This window comes from Aristolochia californica, unplaced genomic scaffold, assembly GCF_029961685.1.
Source record: "Aristolochia californica isolate CCGP_79_NKW_82.1479 unplaced genomic scaffold, dmAriCali1.0.hap1 SCAF_14, whole genome shotgun sequence".
Taxonomy (NCBI): Eukaryota; Viridiplantae; Streptophyta; class Magnoliopsida; order Piperales; family Aristolochiaceae; genus Aristolochia; species Aristolochia californica.
This window is the reverse complement of record NW_027181815.1, coordinates 10,362,371-10,386,008: the sequence shown is the minus strand read 5'-3', so window position 1 is coordinate 10,386,008 and position 23,638 is coordinate 10,362,371. Positions and strand designations below refer to the sequence as shown.

Here is a 23,638-nt window from a genome sequence, read left to right as displayed (position 1 = left end):
ATCAACTAAATTGACCTCTCACAATTAAAATGTAATAAAAAAATTATTTTCTATATTTGACATATATCATTTAAATATACACCATATAAGTAGGTATAAGGGATCAAGTTCGAGATAGAGATAAGAAAATCTATACGTATCCTATATTTGTACAAGTTTTTTTTTTCGCCCCATTCCTATCCTGTAAGGTAAGAGAGAAACCCTATCTTTACTAAAATTGGGTTGGATCAGATGGGATTTCCGGTTTAACTAAACTCATGCCTACCCCTATCTATATTATGTTTGTCCCTCCTTGAAGGTGGATTAGTGTGTGAGTCAATCTAATAGTAGGAGAGAATAGAAGTAAAACACATAAAAAGATCATATTACTGACACAAACATATAAGTCTCAAGTGCCAATTATGATTACAATGTATGGATTTGGAATCCAAAACATATTGTTTATTTTTTGAATTAATAGAATACTACTAGAAAACCCATCCATTTAGTAGGCAAACTTACTTTGGACTAGCATATAATTTTTATTTATCCTTCTAAAATAAATATAAAAAGCATAAAACTATGATTTATGTAAGCAAATCTATTTTTTTTAATTTAACCATCAAATTTGAATTGAATATGTTTAAAATGAAATACCTCTTATTCAACATATATTTCCTATTCTATATATTCTTGGTTGAAGTTTATTTGAGTTTTTTAAATTTTTTATCAAACTTTAGAATAAACTAGAACTGATGATATTATTGTGAATATAATATATAAAAAAATTACATAAACATAATAAAAATAAATGACATTCTTATAATAACTATGAAGATTGAATCCTATTCCGTCCCGACATATCACAAATTGGACCCAACATGCTCGGACTCGTAGGATATAATTTTTTAGTATTGTTAGACTATTGAATATATTAATTCTATTTATCACTGCGTTACCCTATCTTGGAACTGAATCTGTGACAAAACGTTCCTCTTTATTACCTCTTACTAGTTTTGGAGTCAAGATCAATCCTCTTAACATTCCTTAACTAAAATTCTTATCCAAACCTACGGATCACTTTTAACTAGGAGAACTACTTCTAAACTCATAATATTAATCAAACAAATAATATATGTCAATGTAGATTTGGATTTGTACATGACACATGCCCAAAAATAAAATCCCACACAGCAGATAGAGACGTTTGATCCGTGTATTTTTCTTTTTCTTGTACCTCTCTACCTGCTCAAATCCCATGTAAGACAGCCTTCAATTTTTCAACTACTTCTCACTCATTCTGGAAAAAAGAAAAAAATTGGCCGAGTCTTATCTCTGGATACACAATGATTGACATGTACTAATACATAAATGACAAAGATAAGAAACAAAAGAAGGTGAATTATATCAATGATCGGTAATTTCCAATATATGCATGCTCCCATACCACCGGCTGAGAATTTTCTCATGTAAATGCTAGCTTGAATGGGTGAACTAAATTTTGGGTGCATTAGATAAGCCTCAGCTCATACTCGCCAGCCATTGTTATATACCTCACCCATGGGAGCGCCTGGTACCCACTTTTCTCAATTATTTTCAGGTACCGAACCTACAAAATTAGTAGTTCTTTGCAATTAGCAAAAACGAGCAACTAACAGTTACATCATAATAGGCATAAAGAAGAAATATATATATGTATTAGGCATTTAACATGTTCATCCTCCATCAGCTGCATATAATAATCATCATCTTTAAAGGCCTTATCCTAATTATTTATGACGTCAGCTACATGGATCCTCCTACTTTGTTCTGCTCTCAAATTGGCCAACCGCATTGCTAAGTTAACCTTACCCCCACGACCCCCTTTGTCACTCACCTCGTCATTTTAAGGCTCCTTGTCAATTAGTTCCTCATCAGATAGGTACACGATAACTCTAGCAACTAGCTCACAATTAGGCATACAGAAAAGCTTAAACTACATCTAGTAGAAGTGATATATAGAGCCTGTATGCTCTTCAAGGAACAGAAGTTTGGGTACACGGTCAAAAAAGGTTGAACCAGCAAAATTACGTGCAGGTGCACCATAACATGAGCATTGATTGTCTACTTTCCAGATAAGAACATTTCATCAATTTCAGCTTTTCCAACAAGAACTCTTTATCCTTCACGAAAATTCTTTAAGACAATCAGATGAGTAAATCAAACATCTTTTGGTATATTACAAGTTCTGGGACTTTGACCATTTGTTCTCCATATGTTTTCACTATAATATTCTTACAAAAGAAAGAAACACAGAGGCAGCCATAGATTAGACGAGTACAGCAAATCAAAAGAGAACACAAGGCAGCTAAGGTTGTGTAATTTCTTAGATGCTGAAGAACACAGGAGGATCCACAGTTAACTGAAAGAACATGATCAAGGACAATGAGGTCTCTTTGAATCATGAAAACTTGATGAAGAAACTGATGACATAGAAGCGATATTATTAAAACCAAACCAGCAGTCAAACCGGTAGGATGATTGGTTTTGGTTCAATTTGGTTAGACCAGATTCAACCACTGGTTAGACAAGGTCCAATGGGTCACCTTATTTTCTTTCTATATATTATTCTGTGAAGTTGGATATGAATCAGTCTTCTGTTGGTTGATACTACTTTTTCTGCGTAAGTACTTAGTCATAACTTTGAATTCTCTCTATTAAAAACAATTTCACCATTTCTTCGTAAGAAAATGATTGAACCGGACCAAACTAACCAATATGGTTCAAGTTCAGACCAGACCAACACGTTTTAAGCTAAAAACCATTTTCTTTATGTGAGAACCAGAAAAGGGTCCGGTTGCAGTTCAATCGGGTTAAACCAGCCATTCTGGTCCAGTTCTGACAACACTGTCTAGAAGAAATAGCGGGATATCAAGCAATCACTTCCTCTTCTATGGTCTTCTCTCCTTTCAAATGCAATATGTAATTCACTAAAAAAATATAGTAAGCACAGCACTGCAAACAACAGGCAAAACATCTGAGGTAATGAACGGGAGTCAAGCTGTGACTTGCATGACGTACCTGTATTCCAGAGACTGTAAAATATGGTATCTCGAACTTCACCCGGATTGGGGCCTTTTTCTCTGGAGTTGCTTCTTCAGCAGTAATACTAGGAAGACTTAACTCTGCCCTCAACATATACTCCTATAGAATCAAAACATTTGGCAAATGAATCAAAATGTTGGATAGCAATACAAACAGAAATAACAAAAGAATACAAAATTTTAAAAAGCTGGAAAAAAAAAGTATAGTTACAATCGCACCTTGCCACCAGGAAAAGATTTTATTTTCCAGAGTAATGCATCATTTTCAGGAGCATACGAAGCAGATCCCATGGAAGTTCTTATATTAGGGTTTGTAGCATCAGAGGGTACAGGCAACTCAATTTCAACGTTAGTTGCTGTGCTGTATATCCAAAACAACTAATTAATAAATCAGGAAGTGCTGAGTAGGACAAACAATTAGAAGCTACGAACTTCCGGATAGAAGGACCAATACGCATAGGGCTGTAAACGGGTAATGGATGGAACAGCTAATGGGTATTCCGTTACACGTTCTGTTTACCATACTTTTGTTCCATTACCCGTTTCACCGAATGAATAACAACTTATTGCGTATCCCGTTTTCTCACCCGTTTCACCCAAATGAATAACAACTTATTCCGTATCTGATTTCCACACCCGTTTACCCGTGGGTAAGTAAATAAATAATTTAATATATTATCTTAAAAAACACATAAACACGATAAATAAATTGCTGAAAATAATTAAAATTTTAAATTACACTACAACATCACATAAGATTCATATAAAAACTATAAAACATTATAAAACAATAAAACTAATAAAACATCTTTATAATATTAAAAAATCAGTCTGTTACCCATTACTCTCCCTTCTTCCAGGCTGGATATATATTATATAGGGGTATCGGGTGTGGAAAACTGATTATTCGTACTGTTTCTAAACCGTGATGGATGATCGGGTAAATTGACCCGAATTCATAAACAGGTGAAGATTTTTCTTCCATATTTTTTTATAATTAAACAGGTAAAGCAGTTAATCAGGTAATAGGGAAATCGGCTAAAATTGTCACCCCAGGTACACAGAATAAAAATCTACCTGCGCTCAGTTAATCGCTTAATAGGGAAATCGCTAAAATTGACACCCCTAGGTACACAGAACCATAAAACTCTACCTGCGCTCCTTGAACTGGCTCCGAGCCTTAACCATCAGCTCTATACGACTTCTTGAATGTCTTTCAACTTGGGCTTCTACCCAAATAAGAGGCTTTACCTGAAAAATGATATGAATCAGCAACACAGCTATAAGTAAACCCCACCAATTTCGGGCCACAAAGAGCAAAAGGAAGAACCTGAGTACTGAGCCTGTAAGTCATTAGATCAAAGGAACCATCTGGTGGTATAAAAGAAATTGTCCTATCATTCTCAAAGCGAGCCAGCCGCACACACCTATCCAGAAGGAAATGAATCATTAGAAAAGAAGTTTCAACATGTCTACAATAAATATCCTGATATAACACTTTTCAGAATAGTTACACTGACAATGAAGTCATAGACAACTGCAAAGGCAAGCAGAATCATCTCAAGTGACAAGTTAAGCACATACTGATGAAACTTTATATCATCCAGATCGATGGCCTTTCCCTTTGTTGATCGCCCCTGAGCCTCCAGAAGAACTCTATCATTAAGACCTAGCTTACACTCTGGCATTCCACTGTCACAACAAAATGGATGTGAGAATAAAGGCATGGGAAATAAACCAGCACAGTTTTGTTTATAAAAAATGCATAATCTTGGATCTAAACATAATGCTTCATGCATCTTATCACTAGTAGAAAGACATTCTTTCTGCTTTTTACTAGAAGAGCCCATCAATTAGATGAAGCCGTTATGCTACATCTAATATTTGCCTGTGTACCAGCCGCCTGCAGACTTTTCAAATTCAGCGAGCAATCCAAGAAAAAAGCCCATGTGTTGAGTGAAATCCCTCAATGGATTGATCGTATAATGACCTTAAGAACATAGATATATAAAGAGATTCCTCCACAGTCCAAAGACAATGATTTATTTCATCAAGATTCATCAGAACACACCGGCATGTAGTGTGCGAAAATTCTAAATTTGCAATAAAAGCTCAACCAAGAGGATATTGATCTCCCTAGTGTTCCTAATAGGGTCCAAAAACAGGATTATTTACACAGAAACAAGCTCCCCAAGCAGAAAGTACCACTCCATCTTCTGATTTTAGAGTTTCTAATGTCTAGAGGGAAGAAAGAAGGAATATCTATAGGTAGCCATGCTCCTCCAGCCCAATTTTAGAAATCCCCACCAACTGTCCTACCTCTCAACCCTTCTCGCAAACACAAAATTGCACAAAATTTCTTTTGTACAGAGGAAGATATTTCCTTTTAACTGGTACTCAACAGTACATAAATTAATCAGCCACAAATAGTTATAATCATTGTCAAAGCTTTGCTCAGGTACATGCATCCTCCTATAATCTACTGTATTTGCTGGTTCCATCGCTAAGTTGGCCTTCTTCAAATCTTTCCTAAAACTCTCATCTATATCATTTCAGGATTCCAGTTTCTCACTAGTTCTGCAAAAAACTATGTGGTGCACTATGTGATGTCCATAGACCATGTCCATATCATTTCAAGGAATCTGAATATATTTGTTTATACATCATCACCTTTTCCTAGATGGTCACTAACATATCCATTTCTACATTTTTTGCCTACCTTGTTTTGCTTCCAACATAGCATTATCATCTCTCCCATCGTTAAAGATGGAAGTTGTCAACTTCTCAACATCCTACTCCATAAAGCACAGCTAGATCCAATAGCAATCTCATAATTTGTCTTCAAACTTTTCAGCATACACCGATTGCATAACACCTGGTTGCAAGTATCGACTTAAGCCATCCAGGATTATCTTGCATGCACCCCTCCCTTTTGGACCATTCAGCCTAGCTGAAAGAAAAGAGATCCACAGTACTTTAATATGGGTCAAAACCTGCCTTGTCCTACTCAATTTCTTAGATGAAAAGAGTTTTCTTTTAAAAAAAAAGCTAAACAGAAAAAAGTTAGAAGGTGAATTATAATGTATTCTAAAAATCCATATCTCAAGAGGAAAGATCAGGCCTCATGCCTCTTTTCAGAAACCACACGAAGGGAGCCTCTTGAGCTGAAAATTCTTACTTGACACAAGGTGCAGGAATGAGGTGATCTAAGGACTACCTGCCATTTTTCCACCAGGAAACTAGTAACCCAGTTTGATACCTACAAAGTTTTTTCCCTGCGACTTGGCATCAAATCTCCTACACCTGTATGCTAAAAGATGTAGCTTGTTCATTTCAAATAAACAAAGATGTTGGATGTTCCTTAAAAGCCAGAGTCTCATTTGGGATACTCCCCAGGCAACTCCTTGAAACAACACTATTGGTAAACCTTTCATACTGCCTAACATGTGAAGAACTGGCAGTGCTCTTCAATTTGCAAAGATCTTTATTAGGCCTTAAGTTTAACAACATACAGGAATGTAGACGGCTTTGAAAAATCCATCGCAAAAATGAAAAAAAAAATATTCCTTAAGTATAATGACATGGAGAATTTAAGATGGCTTTGCAAATCCAACACAAAAAATGAAAAGAAGACCCAGTATTAACCTTGTACCTATCCTCTTCCAACAACCTAGACCCATCTCTTCTATTATTGTTAAAGTTGGGTCCCAGTCGATCTCAAAATTAGAAGAACTTTTCATCGGTAATATGCATAGGATCTTTATAATTTTGGATCTACATGGGATTATTCTAACACATCCTTGTTTAAGATTATAGATTACCTATTTTAAAATATATTTAAAAATTGAATAGATACTAAAACAAATAATAGATATATAAACTAAGAGATGCAAAGAACAATGGTTTTCTTTAGATGACTAAAGCATACACTACACCATCTACATGAGTACTACACAGACAGAGTGACCCACTCTCTCCGCTCTTATTCAACATAGAAGCAGAATTCCTCTCCTCTGTGTTTTATTCGGCTGTTAATCATGAATGGCTCCCCCCCCCCTTCCCCTTATTCAATGGCCATATATCCCAAAGTCTATGGAACACAGTGGTTGAAAGATTGAGTCCCGGTTAGCAACCTGGAAGGGGCGTCTTCTCAGCAAAGCTGGAAGGCTCATCCTCCTTAAGTCTTGTATTGCGGGCATCCCAAATTATGCTTTGTCCTTTATGCCTTGCCCTTCTTCCATATGTAAAATCATGGATAAGATGAAAGAAGGTTTCTCTAGAGGGCATCAAGTGATGCATTTAAATATCACCTGGTCAGATGGGATGAAGTTTGTCTACCAAAGAGATTGGGTGGACTAGGGATCTGGAAATCAAAGGAAATGAACCAAGCTCTACTCCTAAAATAGATATGGAAGTTCAACACAATTTCTTCAAACCTTTGGAAGGATATGGTTCTTGTCAAACTTGGTCGGAATTCTCCATGGTGGATGTCAGGTGGTAATCGGAGAGGACTATCCTCAATATGGAGATCACTATACTCACTTCTTCAAAAAAATTCCTCAACCAGAAGACTCTTTGTTGGAAACGGTAGATCCCTTAAATTTTGGGATGATTGGTAGACAGGGCCGGAACCTTTACAAATCTCCTTCAGGAATCTATTCCTCCTCTCTACACAAAGGGAGATATCAATAGTTGATGCTTTTGAGGGTAGTGGTTTGAGCCTACATTCCCGAAGGGGTCTCTCCAACACGGAAGCTTTGGAAGCAAGCTGATTGATGGATTCTTTAAATTTTGTCAGAATTAGTCCTTCCGATGCTGACAAGCTCATTTGGTGGCCTGACAAAAGCGGCACCTTCTCAGTTTCATCTACATACAAATACATTAATGGCTGGGATTCAACTCAAAGGGAGCATGAGACATACTTTGTATGGCGTCTTTGTGCACCGCCAAGAATAAAATTCTTCATGTGGAGCGCTTGCCAAAGTAAGATTCTCACGGTAGATGTACTTCGAAGAAGGGGCCACCCATCTATCGACCCCCTCTGTCCTTTTTGCAATACAAAGGCCGAAACCACCAGTCATATTCTGCTACAGTGCTCCTTCTCATGGAAGGTGTGGACCTCAGTTCTCTGCAAGTTGGGGTTGCAATTCTGTATGTCAGCTGATCTGATCTCCTTCAACAAGTCGTTCATTGGTTATCCTCTTCCTAGTCTCGGAAAAGTTATGATCTCCGCCTATGCCAATTTTGTTTTGAGGGGGCTTTGAAATGAGCGCAATTGAAGGCGTTTCGATACTAGAAGTGAATCAACGGTAAGAGTGTCGGCCAAATTTCCTCTTGGCTTTTGACTAAGAAGTCTTTTTCCTCCTTTGAGGGTACCTCTATCCGTGAAAACTGGAGCAATTTGGCAAAGATGCACATTGGGACCAAGATCCAAGTCATGCAAGAGTGGACTCCCCCGAAAGCTGGTTACCTAAAATTGTTTTGATGGCTCTTCTCTCGACAATCCTGGATCATTGGTTTTGGGGGAGTTATTTCAGATTCATCCGAAAATCAGTGTTTCTCTCATGCCAGCACTTTAGGCATTTCCGATTCAACGTCGGATGAGCTCCATGGCCTCCTCAATGGGCTTCGCGTTTTCAGAGACAATTGCAGTGGTCCCCTTCACATTGAAGGGGACTCGAAGGTGGTCATTGGCTGGTGCAAGTGTGCTTCCCCTCTGTCGTGGCGCCATTGGGACATCTTTCGGGAGATTTTAGAAATTACCTCACTACTCTCTTGTATTTGGTCTCACATTCCGAGATCTGCAAATTTGACAGCAAATGCGCTAGCCAAGCAGGGAGCGACCCTGCAATCTCTTGTTGTTAGGGATTTGCTACCTTTTCCTTTGTAATTTTTCTCTCGTTAATATAAATACATCTTTATCAAAATAAAAAATAAAAAACACGTGCGTACTACACATAGCCAATCACCTGGCAACTAGTTTTCTCACAAAACCATCCACAACCCAAAAACACACATTTGGAAAATGTCAGGGTGGTTATACATACATTACCCAATTGCCTACTCTCAAAGGTTTTGAGAACAACAAAGCAGTAGAAAGGAGATTCCAGTAAAGCAATGGGCTCAATTGAATAAAGGGCTAGACTCGCCTCACATAGTTTTGCTTGAACAAAGTGAGGAGCTATCATTGTTAGGCAAATGGCCACAGGAATTTATGTTGTCAGCTCACCAGCTTGCTTGACATCTTACAAAGGGCTAGACTCTTGAGGTTAAATATTTGCTACATTGTGCATGTTATTAAATTGAAGCTTCTTTGTTTCTTTGTATCATTCTGTTCCATCATAAAATATATTATATTATACTATTTATAGGGATAATTGGACAGAGGTGTGGATAAGTCAATTTTTATTTTGAAAAGTGTGTATAGACTATAAAAAGAAGAGAGAAGTACCATCAAACCTAGGGCAGAGGGCCTTCCTCCACAACAAGGTGTTGGAGTGAAATGCCCGCCTTAACCTAGATGTCTGCCAAGTGGTTGGCAGAGCGGGGAATGTGCTTCCAAGTACAATTCAAAAGGGAAATTAAATTACATATTTCCGAGTACATGTCCCAATGACGCCATGGAGGCCTGATGGATTTTGCACACCAGTTAATGACAACCTTTGAGTTGAATCAATGCAGAGTGGGCCCATGAGCCGACTTGAGAAAATTTGAATTCCGTTTAGCAATTCCGAAAGTTCTGCTATTGTGGAGTCGGAGTTACCAAGAGGGCCCGCGAAAGATAAGAGGAGATCTCCGTTAGCATCATGGATAACTCCTCCCTAGCCCGCAAGGCAGGGCAACCAAGAGCGCTCCCATCGAAGTTAAGCTTGAAGTGGCCCAATGGGGGGGGCGCGAAAGATAAGAGGAAATCTCCGTTAGCATCATGGATAACTCCTCCCTAGCCCGCAAGGCAGGGCAACCAAGAGCGCTCCCATTGAAGTTAAGCTTGAAGTGGCCCAATTGGGGGGGGGGGGGGGGGGGGGGGGGGGGGAGGTCCATATAGCCATGATTGAGAGCCGAGACAGCCCAACTGCCAATTTCCTCTAAAGTTTGAGAGGCTGAAGTTTCTGAATTCTTTTCGGTTTAGAAGTGGTGTGGATAAGTCAAATGAAAATGGTATCCAACATATTGATCAAATGGCTACTAATTTGATTACTTCCAAGTCCCTTCCTGCAATCAGTAACAACATTGGTCTACTTCAACCATAGTGGTGAAAAGTGGTTGTGCTCTAATAATTTTGTAACATGCAAATATAGTAGAATCTATAAAGTAGATGAGGTTGACAAGATCAAAATCACCCCCACCCTTTCTCTCCCCTTAAAGGGCCATCCAGGTCAAAGACAGTTTCTAAGTGAATTTCCCAGTAAGGAACTCTTCCAACTTGCACCAGGTGTACAAATGTTGAACCTGCCATGTTGAGAAGACCTCCAACATATTCCCCTGCCCAAGCTGAGCTGCCTGTTGGCCTCTGCTTGCCTTGGGCACATTCCATTGTTGCTTTGGCAGGAGAGGAACAGTAGGTGTTTTAGCTCGAAATCCCGCACCACCGACAAGGTCATTGAATCGATTGTTAGGCACATATTTGCTTGACTTCACACAAGGGACGCCTTCAGCACCTTCAACGGTACCTCTTTAAGATCTAATTGGCAATGCATCGCTCAAATGGTAGGAAGTCGCCGCCTCCCTGCCTGTATTCCCTGGTCCCCCCCTCCCCAAGGGGTTTCTAAACTAAATTTTGAAGGGAGTGCTCGGGAAACCCGGGTCCGGCTGGGTTTGGCGACATCATTAGGGGGCCTCCGATACCATGGGCTAGCTATTTTTCATGAACATCTCCACGACCCCCTCATTGTAGAAGGTGATTCCAGAGTTGTCATCCATTGGTGCTCCACTGCTGCTACCCCCCCTGGAAACACTGGCATATTTATCACCTTCTGACCTCACTACCAACCTTACCTGTACTTAGTCTCGTGTTCCCCGTTCAGCCAATTCTTTGGCCGACAGTCTAGCTAAACACAAGACCTCCCTCCCTTCTCTAGTTGTTACGTGAGGCCCCCTTTTAGCATAATCTTTCTCTTGTTTAATATATTATCACTTTTATAAATAAATAAAAAATGTATTGTGCCAAGAGAACTATAGATAAGTGTTCTCACATGAGAAGCCGAAGAAGGCAGAACTTCACATTTAGGGACCTCTAAGATCAGTTTGAGAATAATACTAGGACACATAAGTGGGACAAAATGGAAAATGCTGGTTGGATCTAGGTTGTCTTGGGTTTATTTGCAATCAGAACCAAACCCTGCACCTACACCTTTTATATCCACAATATAAAAAAAATTAAATGGTAGGTTATGAAGTTGGATAATAAAAATTTATCCCAACTCCCATATAGAAGCCAAAGAAAGATGATGTAACAGCACCTTAAATTTTGAGCCTTTCAACTTTTAAACTATTATTTAACACACTGAAACATGTAGATATTGTAGAAGAACCGTGCAAGCTACTCAGGATCCTGTTCTCAATATATGGCACCAGATCATAGAGTTTAACAGAGTAACTTGGAAACATACCTTTGCATAATCAAGCATCATATCTTTTAGATTTGCCAAAGCAATCATCCAAACCAAGAGTTTCTTCATTCCTCTCTGAACAAATTGGTCCAATAAAGCCTTCCAGGCTTTTATTTCCATAGTATGGTGGTGGTTGTGCAAATTCCCATTCTAGAATGAACTGGGATGTGAATCCAAACTTTACAGGTAGGAATCAGATTCTAACTTTTATTTTTTTGAAAATGGTGATTGCTTTATTGCAGTGAAAACAGATAATACATAATACCAGGGAAATAGCCCCTAGATTGCAAAGGAAGGGAAGACCCAATAGCAAGATACTAACAAGCAACTCCATCTCCAGCTAAGGATTCCGTAAGGCTGTTGGCAGAGCAAGCCACATGCTCCCATACCACCCTCCAAGAGGAGAGACCAGAAGTGTTATTGAACACATCAGCAAGTCTTCAAGGAGAATCAGAGTTATTGGCCATTGAGCCAATAACATTAGCTGAATCTTCTTCAATAAGGGGGCCAGGGGGTACAAACTACATTAGGTAAAGCTCTTGCTTTGGCTTATATCAAGTCACATATGCCCCAAGGCCCAGGATTTCCAAGAGAGGAACAATCATTTTAGCATCCATGAGGAAGGGGGGTCTGCCATTCAGCAAGAATAATATAAGGATGATCCTGGAGGTTCATAATTTCTTTTCAGTGGCTTCTAATAACTAAGTTGGGAATAGGGGCATTTGATGAAGAGAAGACGCCCAAAGGAGAGCTCAATGAATTGCTCCAATCTTGAGAACCAGTGGCTGGCAGAGTGTTGAAATGTTATTTTGTTTCTCTATAGCAAAGCTTCCAGCATACCACAGCAATTGCTGCCTCCCAAAGGATTTGCCATATTTGGTGAGAGACCAGTAGTGATGGTGGCTCGCGAATATTGAGAACAATTCTGAAAAACAAGTTTGAATGCCAATTTTACAGAAAATAGCCTCCCAAACTGATTTTCGGAATGGGCAAAGAAGAGGTACATGATTGATGGTTTCCTATGTCTCCCCAGATAGCTTAGGTAAACTGTTCACCACTGGTCCCAACTTTGCCAATTCATCACTCATGAGAATTTTACTGTGCCATGCTGTTCAAGTAAAATTAAGAAGCTTCGAAGGGCCCAACATGCTCCATACTTTACTTACTTCACCAGATAGAGGAGAAGGGAAGTGAGATGATTTGAGTTTGTAGTAGGAGGCCACTGTGAAATAGGCAGATGTGGATGGGCTCCACATTATTAAGTCAGACCTTGATTGCTGGACTATGATGATTCCACCTGCAATATCAGCCTTGAAACTTCGGCAGATTCATCATCTGACAGTCTCCTTCTAAGTTTAGGGCACAACCAGCACAAGTATCAGCAGCAATTCTCAAGTCCTGAACAGAGTGTAGGACTTCTCCCCAGTCGAAAAAGGGTTGAATATGGCAGATTAAAGGGCAGGCTCCCTAATCATAGATCTGTGAAGAATTCAATCATACCACCCTCTTTAGCACGAAATCTAATGTCTTTCTCCAAGAACATCGGCTTCCATATCAGGAAGGTCTTCCAAATTCTAGAGCCCCTTTTAGTTGCTGGACCAGAAGGAAGCCAATGGTTTGGATTTATACTATATTTGCTAGCACAACATTTCTCCACAGCATATCTTTCTCATAGAGAAGCATCATAGCCATTATAAACTAAATGATCAGTAGTTGTGAAGTTTCAAGGTTGGAAAACTCTAGAACCCCATTAGGTGCTGGACTGGGAAGGAACCAATGGTTTGGACTTATATTTTCTTTGCTGGCAATTACCTTTCTCTATCATGAGTCTTTCCCTTCAGTGAAGCACCATAGCAATTATGAACTAAACGATCAGTGGTTGTGAAGATTGAGTTCAGGCTTGAAGACAATTGTCACCTGTAATTCCAACAGCACATCCAAATGAAAATATCCCAAACATGACTTTGCACTTGGAATTGGCGTTCCAGAATGAATTGTGCAAAATTCCCACTCCAAGACACATTGGAGTAAGATTCTGAACTTTGGAATTTGAAACTGCATTCTTGTAGACCAGTACAAGTTGTTAGGTATGACTTTGGGCTTGGGAGCACTTATCTCAAGTGGTTCAAAATGCACAACTATGAGAAAATCAGTTCAAAAATGATTTTCTCACTTGACATGGCATTGATAGATTACACAATCACCAGTCTTAGGGTGGATGAGCAACGTTCTCATTTCAAAATACATTGCAAATACAAGTCCTAGCTCTTGAGGTAGGAATCCTACATTATTACATAAAGAACGTTTGGTTGTTAAGCTTGATCTTGGGTTGGCAATAGTACACTCAAGTGATTCTAACTGCACAACAACAAGAAATCATTCCAAACAATGAATTTCTCAGACATAATAGCATTCCAAATTGCAAAACTCTCCTCCAACAATTTAATACCAACAGAAGGTCAACACTGAAGATTGCTGCTCCAGAAACTCCCACTTGTAGTAGAAGCACGGGAATGTAAAAGCAGGCAACTGTTATAGCAGGAAATTTCTCTCTTAGTTATAAAACTAAAGCTGCTCATCAGCCATTAAACTAGGAAAATATCTTACATATTTGATGAAAAGAAAAGATTATCTACATTATGATAGGATGATTTCACTATACCCATTATCTGCATTCCCAAAACTGTAAATAATTGCCAAGACAGACTCAGTTGAAGGTGGAAGAAAACAGATAGAGTAGATAATGATAGGATGGATGATTCTCCTAACATGTTATGTGCAATCTCATAAGTGTAAATGTCATCAAAATAATTGATAACAATACAAGCTCTGTTAAAAAAAGACAATTTTTCCAACATTCTTCATTGGTATAGGAAAACAATGCACCTCAAATATGTTCTCATCTTTAATGCTCCAACGACATCTGAACGGATAATCTGCCCATTGCTATTGACAAGTATATTGACACTTTCCACAACATCCAAGAAGACCTTAGAACACATAGAAGAAGCATTTGTTCAGACAAACGTCATAACCAAAACACAGTAAAAAGGAAGCTAAAGCCAAAAAGTTACTTCATTTTTCTTGTATCGTATGCCTTCACTACGCCATGACACTGCATTTGTTACAGCCATAGGAGGTCGTTGAGTGACTTCCATCCTATATGCATCCGTCTTAATAAACTCACTGAGAATTTTTGCTTCAGTGTATTGAGGATAGCCAAAGTCCATCATTTCGTCAAGTAATTCATACTGCAAAACAATAGTTGTACAATGAAGAATTAAAATGTGCATGAATTTACTAATATGTAGCATACTTTCCTTCTTAAGTGAACTTTGGTCAAAGCATTCGAACATTATCAAATGACACATGTCAATAATACAAATAAAGAAACAGACCATTTGCTTATCGACATTCTCAAGGCACTCCTAATGGTTTTATGTGCTAATGTGAAAAAGGAAACACATATGGAATATGAAAATAAAATTCAGAAAAGAAATAAAAAAGGAAAAGTTCTATCCTCTTACCACCACAACAAAATTATCTCTAAGAGATTCCTCCTCTAATTCTTCAAAATAGTGCTTAAAGACCTGCCAGTAGCAATATGTCCTTCAGACTCATCAATCCAAGAACATGGAAAACGAAGAAAATTTAGGAAAATATATATGAAATTCCAATTAAGCTTAATTAGTAAAGATGCAACAAAGGTGTAATGTTTAGATAATGAGATCATACATCAACGACACGATGCAGAAAAAGAAGATGGCTGGAAGCATTGCAGTTCTGTCTTGATGCTGTCATCAAGTAAACATTATTGTGTTGAATAAACATGTACGTGACACCATTATCATATACCACCGGATTTTGAGACTCTGGATCACCCTGTCACAAATCAAACAAACACCTGGTCTAAGTCAGATACTAAGTTATCCTCCTTTCTTTTATCCGCCTACCATAAACATTATCTGCGCTGGAATTCAAAACACGTACAGGAACAGATTTTAAGCCTTCTAAAAGGATATTAAAATAGAAAGACTGTATCCAGATGCCACCAGATCAAAGCCAGTCTACTTAAGGTCGAATGCTAGTGCACGGACCCAAAATAGACGAGTTTCGGCCCCCGTCAAGAGGAACCATATTATCGCTAAACATTGATCAGATCAAAATATAAAATGAAGTAGAAAAAAAACAAAAGGATCATAAAAAATGCTATTTACCTCTTTCTCGATGAGCTTGGTGAAGAATCGCTCCGCCTGAATAGCGGAGACATCGCCCCGATAGTCCCGCCAGACAAGAACCCGACCTTTTATGTCTAGAAGGAAAAGCGCCGAGGCAGCGCCAGCCATGAATTAGTGTTTTAACGTGAGCTCGTATATCAGATCGCGGAATTAGATCTGGTCAGTGTAGTAACAGAAATTGCAGAGAGGGTTTCCAATGTTCCCGACCGTGTTTTGTGCATCATTTCAAGATTTTGGGAAAGTGAAAACAGGGTAGAGAAACGGAGCTATGACTGTATAGAAGTAGAGGATAATTTCAGTAGGAAGACGAGAATTTCCGTTCTCAAGGCTGTGTCGGAAGGGCCAAGCGGAAGAAGAGCTGAATGCAGAAGCTCAAACATTATTAGGAATCCAAAGTTGGAAGCTACGCATTCGCACTGTTGATCGTGGGCCTAATTAGCAAGATCTATATGGTTGTGAGCCTCTCCACCGATCCGCTTCCGCTTATGCTTTAGGTTTCAGGATACGCCGATACGGTGAAGGGAGGCTAAGATCTGTGAAAGGAGCATTCAGATCTCGGATGGAAAATGGGGGTAGCGCCGTAAACGGACATTGTCAGATCATTTTGTAATTTTGTCAGCCGATTGTCCGATAAATGTTGTTAAGGTATACCCTTCTCCATTTAAAATAACATTGAAATAACCTACGTTATCTTAGTACATTGAAATGACCTTATCTTAGTCATTCCACCCAAATACTCAGGTAGAATTTTGAAAGCATAGGAAAGGAAATGGATTAGAAGTATCAGAGAATGTCAATGTGATAGACTCTCGTTAAGGATGAAAAATCTCTAACTTCATTTATTAATTATAGTGTTACAAAATTTACATGAAATAACCAATATGACCTCAAAGACTTACCGTAATATCGTATTGCTCATGCCAACACTCCCCCTCAAACATGGCCATAAAGATTAAACAGACCTAGCTTGTTATATAAATAAACAAAGTCCCTCTTATTCAAAAGATTTCACATGTAGACTAGAGATTTTTTCATTCATCATAACACCTCTGATAAAATGACAATTCACTTCAGTATACTTTTAGTTGGGGCTTACTCGCGCCTAGCACGATGTGGCCAAAAAGACATCTTGTGCTAACCATTATCTGACTCGCTTCTTTGAGAGTGGTAAGCTTATGATCTTTTTCCATCTACTAATTCTCCTTCTAACAAGAGGATTGAAAGACAATTCTTTCAGTCCTCTAGGAAAGGGAGTGTTATATAAGTTTTACCTCAAAACTTATAGACTACTTCACGATGGCTAGATAAATTGACTAACCACACTGACTGCAAATGAAATATTTGGTTGTGTTATTGTAATATAAAGCAAGTTACTGATGAGTCTACGATATTATGTCTTATCTCTTAACTTTGGACAAGTCTCACAATATAAGTCGTCCATTTTCATTACGGTATCTATTGGTTTTGATCATACCACCAAATTCTTATAAAATATCTATCACGTACTCTTTTAGGGACAACAATACCTCACAGTGTTGGGCACAGTCATATTCTCTGTAGGTAGCGGGTCTATAGGCATTGCTTAGAAGTATAATAATAAACTCCTCCATTACGTTGTCCCTCCACAGGACACCGACTCTCAAATAATAGAAGTAAAAATGTCAATTAAGGGGGTAACGAGTGATCACCTAGAAGATTATATTATTGGGCCACCATATGCTTTCTTCTTTGTCAAAATAACCAATGTTGACAACAGTCAACAACTAGAAAGTCCTTCAATAGTAATGTCTCAACCAAAGAGACGCAATAGCAACAACTGAAATGGGCATGGGCTCAAATAACACATACCAAATAGTCCATCACTAAAAAAGGAAGTTGCACCAAATAGTATGCTGGAACCGAGTAATAATAAGCTAGAGAAAAGGACAGAGTCGAGTTGAGTAAAGTAGTAGACCCATATAGTAGAGTCATGGAAGCAATAGGTATAGAACTCTAGACCCGGACACGTATAATCGCAAAAAACAAGTGGACTGAGTTGGCTTGAGTTAACCCAAGCAGGACAGAAGCAGTTTGGGTCACTGGTTCGCTGGGTTAACTCGGTCTAGTCTGAGTCTTGGTCAGAATAGGCTCGGTTCGAGTAGCTCGGCAGATTAAAAGAACTTACCTAACTTAGCATTTTAATTTAGTCACTGTCTTCCTACCCGCAACGATGGCTCCCGAACAACGCGTGATAGCAATGCAAGCGTAAGATAATTTCGCACAAGATCAAAAGAGAATCAGTGATGTCAGTGTTAGAGCTAGTTGGTTCCAGTTCACCTGGGTTAGGTTTCATTCGCCCTTGGTCCACCTGGGTTAAGTACTCTGCTTTTCGCACCTAACAGACTGGTCTGTTGAGTTGTATTGGCTAGGCGTTTGACATGGTATCAGAGTTGGGCACCTCATTCCGCGTTCGAATCCCGGAGGAAGCGGTAGGGAACGGGAACGGTGGGTATCAGAGTGGTTCCGTCCACTCTTGTTACAGTTTGGCTTTCCGCTCCCTAACATGTCAACCTTTTCGGGAGTATTGGCTAGGCATTTGACATGGTATCAAAGTTGGGCACCACGTTCGAATCCCAGAGGAAGTGGTAGGGAACGAGAACAGTGGGTGTCAGAGTTAGGTGGTTTTGGTCCACCTGGGTTAGGTTCTGTCTGCCCCTGGTCCACTTGGGTTAAGTACTCTACTTTCCGCACCTAACAGATTGGTCTGTTGAGTTGTATTGGCTAAGTGTTTGACAGTTAGCAGACAGAGTCAAGATAAGTTTCTAGAAATAAATCGACAAATCAACACCTCGTGTAATCACCAGCAATGATTCGGCAGAGGCAAAAACCACATGCGAAAGAAAGTTTTTCACCGAAGATAAACTCCCATAACCAAGGAAGGAAAGATTTGGTTGGCAATGTACAAATAGGAGCTTAGATCAACAACTTTCCTGATATATTGAAGGTAATCATGATACAACTGTTGTATCCAATTTCAAGAAACTTTCCAACTACTGCAACTTGATTCTGTATCAATTCAAACAAGTAATTTTGATACAAATCGTGCAAATAACAGATAAGACTCCAACAATCTTCCAGAAATGAAAATAACCCCAACGAAGTTGTGGTTGTTGCAACCGAAAGGAATTATGGAAAATACATAACACATATCCAAGTTGGATAATGGCAAGTTTCTTGATTGTTGATTGTTGCCAGTCATAGAGTAATCCCGGTTCCGATTTTAAGGAAGTCGATATGAGATCTGCCAAAAATAAAACATACGCCAAGGAAGATGAAGTTGTATCTGCTACTCAAAAAAACTTTTGAGATACCAAAACAGGTACCCGAACTTTCGATATAAGGAATGATATAAGATGCCAACCATAAAAAAAAACTTCTAATAACTTATCCTCCAACTGGTTAAAACATATCATGATGTATAAAACTTAATACATCTAATGAGATAAAAGATACATATTTGATGAAACCTTTGTTGAATTTATGGAAAAGAGAAATACTTTATTGACTTAATATAATCAGAGTACATGAACCTCTATTTATAATAGATGAAAGTAGTAGAGTCCAATTACAATTAAACTACCCTTGTCCCAATTATACCCAAACTCTAACATTTAAAGATAAGTCTTAACATAATTAAATAACCCAATATAAATAGAAGACTAACATGACTAAAACACCTTTAAACTGAAACTCCTCTATGAGACCTGCTTCCATAATAATTGTGGCTCTATTAGACTTCTTATTATGTAAGACTTCTTATGCGACCTCACGTGATCATGGTGGGTCCCATATCTTAGGAGTGTGAGCCCATCTTCCAATATTCTTGGTTATGTGGGCCTTCTTTGGTCTTATGGGTTTGGGCTCATCTTCCAATACACTTGGATATGTGGGTTTTCCTTGGTCGTGTAGGCTTGGGCCCATTTCCAACACTCCCCTCAAGCAACTCCTAGTGTGATGCAAATGATGTAAAAGATCTTCTCGTATAAAATGGCAGTCCTCCATATCTTCCAACGCTCCCCCTCACGATGGTGTTCTCTTCCATGAGGCCCAATTGGCATAAGATAAGTGAGAGTAAAATCACTCCAAGCCGTATAACATTGCTCCATACTTTAATCATAACCTATGCTGGATGTAGGGCACACTCCTATCACTCTTAGGTAGTGGCACTCCTATCTTTCGTAGGTAGTGGGTCTATACGTAGTGCTCAGACGTGTAGTAACAACACCTCAATTACCATGTCCCTCCACATGACAACAATTCTCAAGTGGTAGAAGTAATAAATGTCAATTAAGGGGGTAACATATATGTAGTATTAAGCTCCTCCATCACGGTTTCCCAACCCGGGCACCATCTCTCACAGGTAGAAATGGATGATAAATGCCAGTGATTCACAAGACGACAATAAAAGACGTGATACATTATAAATGTCTGTCATTCACTAGACGACAATAAAAAGACATGATAAGTGGGTAATGCATGTCATTCACAAGACGATGATAAAAGACCCACGGGTATATATATATGTGTGTGTGTGTGTGTGTGTGTGTGTGTCTTAATGGACATAAAACACCCAACCATGATGGACTTAAACTCCCAACCGAAGCAACACGCAAGCGGTTGGCCCAAAGAAGTATGTGAGAGTCAAATAAAGGATGGTAGGAGTAAGGTTGTCAAATAACCATTAGGTAATGGGTATATAGGCAGATAGGATGTTGAGGTCACCACTTCTTCAATAGTAATGTCTCATCCAAAGAGATACAATAACTGTAGTTGAAATGGGCCTAGGCCCATATAACACAAACCAAAATAATAAAATCCTTGTAAAATGACCCATGAAATAATCTGATGCGAGTATCTGCACCAAATAATATATTGACCAAGGAATATGTTGCGAATACCTCAAAATAATAATCCAGCTAGAGAAATAGAATTGAGTTGAGCCGAGTCAGGTATCATCAATAATTACCACAATTATTACTACGTGTTAGGATTCTTGATCTTCAAATTTCTTTGCTACAAAAAAATCTCTTAAATGCAAAAGCTTCATCTTTTGTGCTCCCCATTTATTGAATATTTTGGTCATATAAAATATACCACAACACATGGAATAAAATACATTTTTCTTCTACTTCTCCCCCTCAAGCTGGGAGGTAATGACAGTGTTCCCAACTTCAACCAAATAACATAGACGTAGTAACTGAAAAAAGGGTAAGTCAGATATTTTCCAGATATAGTTGATCAATAATAGCAACTCAGAAAGTGACACAAAACAATCAACTTAAATTTGAATTTTTCAATGCAACAGGATACCAATATGTCCTTTGATTCTTCCAATACGAATATATCCTTAAATATAGATCAGATTGACATGAAATTTTCTCCTTATGAAACTAGACTTAAATACCTTTAATCCAAGTATAAATTCCCTTCATTAAATATTCTTTTATTAAGATATATAATCTAATAGATTTCTATTTCACCCCAACTTAGAACACTTTCCCTTTTTTCCAGCATGACCATTGACTCTTCCAAGATCAATATCTCCATATAAAAAACTCAGATCGAGAATTGTTTGAATAGGTAAGAAAATAGGCTTACATATATTTTTTTTATATATAATTTCCATATAAATTTTCGTTCTTGATAGCATAAAATAACTTGAAAATTGAAACTTTCTACTGATGCACAAACCTCTTTGTCAATCTGACCTTTACTATTTCAAATTTTGATTTATCTTTGTAGATGATTTCGATTGAAAAAAATCATTTTTCTTTGGAAAGTAGACTCGAATATCTTTCCATCAATATATAATTTTCAATATGAAAAGCTCAGTATAGAGGTAAAAACGTAAAACAAATAATGTGTATAGGGATTGAAAGAAAATATAAATATGAACCTAAACTGCTAGAGATAATAAATAAAAAAAATCACATTACCTCTATGGGTTGACCAAGTCAACTCACAAAACCTGCTTTGATACCATATTGAATTTATGGAAAAGAGAAATACGTTATTGACTTAATATAATCATAGTACATGAACCTCTATTTATAATAGAGGAAAGTAGTAAAATCCAATTACAATTAAACAACTCTTGTCCTAATTACACCCAAACTCTAACACTTAAAGATAAGTCCTAGGATAATTAAATAACCCAATGTAAATAGAAGACTAACATGACTAAAATACCTTTAAAATGAAACTCCTCTATGAGACTTGCTTCCATAATTATTGTGGCTCTGTTGGACTTCTTTTTGTGTAAGACTTCTTATGCCACCTCACGTGATCATGGTGGGTCCCATATCTTATGGGTTTGGGCCCATCTTCCAACATTCTTGGATATGTGGGTCTTCCTTGGTCTTATGGGCTTGGACCTATCTTCTAACACACTTGGATATTTGGGCCTTCCTTGGTCGTGTGGTCCAACAACCTTGATCTACTACTAAAGGGATACGTATTTGTTGCCAATGAGATACATATATGCTGCTAAAGTGTCATCCAAACCGAAAATTATGCTTCTTAAAAGGATACGTATTTGTTGTTAATGAGACAAGCGAAAAATCTAGAACACCTCTTAAATAAAAATTCCAAACCGAAATTCTTGTTTTAACACCCTTAAATAGCAACAATGACACAGACCAGAGATTGTGATCTAAAATTTGAACAGGTGGCTAATGGCTTCACCAATGTGGGCAAGTTTCCTCAGAGACAGATGCGTCTGAGCTTGCCACTTCCATTTGTGCCTTTGCAACAACAAAGGATTGACTTCAACTATGATGATTCAATGCTTCCTCTGCTCAGATTACATCAAGACCACCACATACCAAATTGCAAAAAAAAAACTTATGCTCCCTCTACTTCGTTATGTGGAGACTACATCAGTAGATGAATAACGAGTACCATGCACACCCTAATGCATAAAAGCATTTCACAATATAATCAGCTACAGATGAATATGTGGAGACTAACCGTAACAACAATAACTCGGGAGGCAATTTTTCCAACTGAAAAACCAGCATTAACTTGGATGAACAACAGTAATAATCCGAGAAAATATTCTCTCGACCTCTTTTGATGGCGCCATTAGACAAAAAAGAATAGTAGTAAAGAAAATTGGGTTTCACGAAAGGAGACAACCAAGCACGAGACAAAGAGATAAAATAAAAAAAAAAATGGAAATCTAAAACACCATAGCTACGAGTCCTGAAAATCAACATCTCTAATACCATGTTGATTTTCAGGACTCCATGGATTTAGCTCATGGAGAGAAAGAGAGAGACTCATTGGGAGAAAACGTGAGGAAGAAAGAGGTTATGGACTTGTGTCCCAACCCTTCCACTGAACTCAATTTATAGATTAATAATCCTAAAATATTATAATTATACCCCTAGAACTTAAACAAATTACATCAGTGTCATCTTTATAAGATGACTCTTTATTTAACATAATGCCATCACTTGTAGGCATATGAGCCTTCTCCTTGGTTTGTGGGCCTTGAGCCCATCTTGCACCTCTCTTGAATATATAGGTTTTCCTTGGTCTTGTGGGTTTGAGGCCATCTTCGAAAACACTTGAATTTACGGGCCTTCGTTGGTCGTGTGGGCTTGGCTTAATATTTCAACAATATGGAACAAAATACCTTTTTTGGTGCACTTTTTCTTCTACTTCTCCCCCTCAAGTTGGGGATAAA

The 23,638-nt window shown here is 38.2% G+C and overlaps 1 protein-coding gene across 1 annotated transcript; it reads right to left on the bottom strand.

Annotated features, from left to right (window-relative positions):
* Positions 1-1,076: 1,076 nt before the first annotated feature.
* LOC137949727 (AP-1 complex subunit mu-2) lies at positions 1,077-16,490 on the bottom strand. The gene is made up of 11 exons (XM_068795884.1): positions 15,889-16,490; positions 15,407-15,553; positions 15,199-15,261; positions 14,746-14,922; positions 14,558-14,661; positions 4,647-4,754; positions 4,393-4,489; positions 4,216-4,313; positions 3,282-3,423; positions 3,040-3,162; positions 1,077-1,588 (listed from the first exon to the last, which is right to left on the bottom strand). Exons 1-11 carry the CDS (start codon positions 16,015-16,017, stop codon positions 1,490-1,492), a joined length of 1,287 nt encoding a protein of 428 aa, XP_068651985.1. The 5' UTR covers positions 16,018-16,490; the 3' UTR covers positions 1,077-1,489.
* Between the last annotated feature and the right edge of the window lie 7,148 nt (positions 16,491-23,638).

What these genes read in the sequence shown, in the direction of transcription:
- LOC137949727 (XM_068795884.1), bottom strand. Translation starts at nt 16,017, where the DNA reads ATGGCTGGCGCTGCCTCGGCGCTTTTCCTTCTAGACATAAAAGGTCGG. An exon ending in TTCTGCATCGTGTCGTTGAT is followed by an intron (nt 15,262 to 15,406) that starts GTATGATCTCAT and finishes TGCTACTGGCAG; the next exon opens with GTCTTTAAGCACTATTTTGA. An exon ending in GATGATATAAAGTTTCATCA is followed by an intron (nt 4,490 to 4,646) that starts GTATGTGCTTAA and finishes CCTTCTGGATAG; the next exon opens with GTGTGTGCGGCTGGCTCGCT.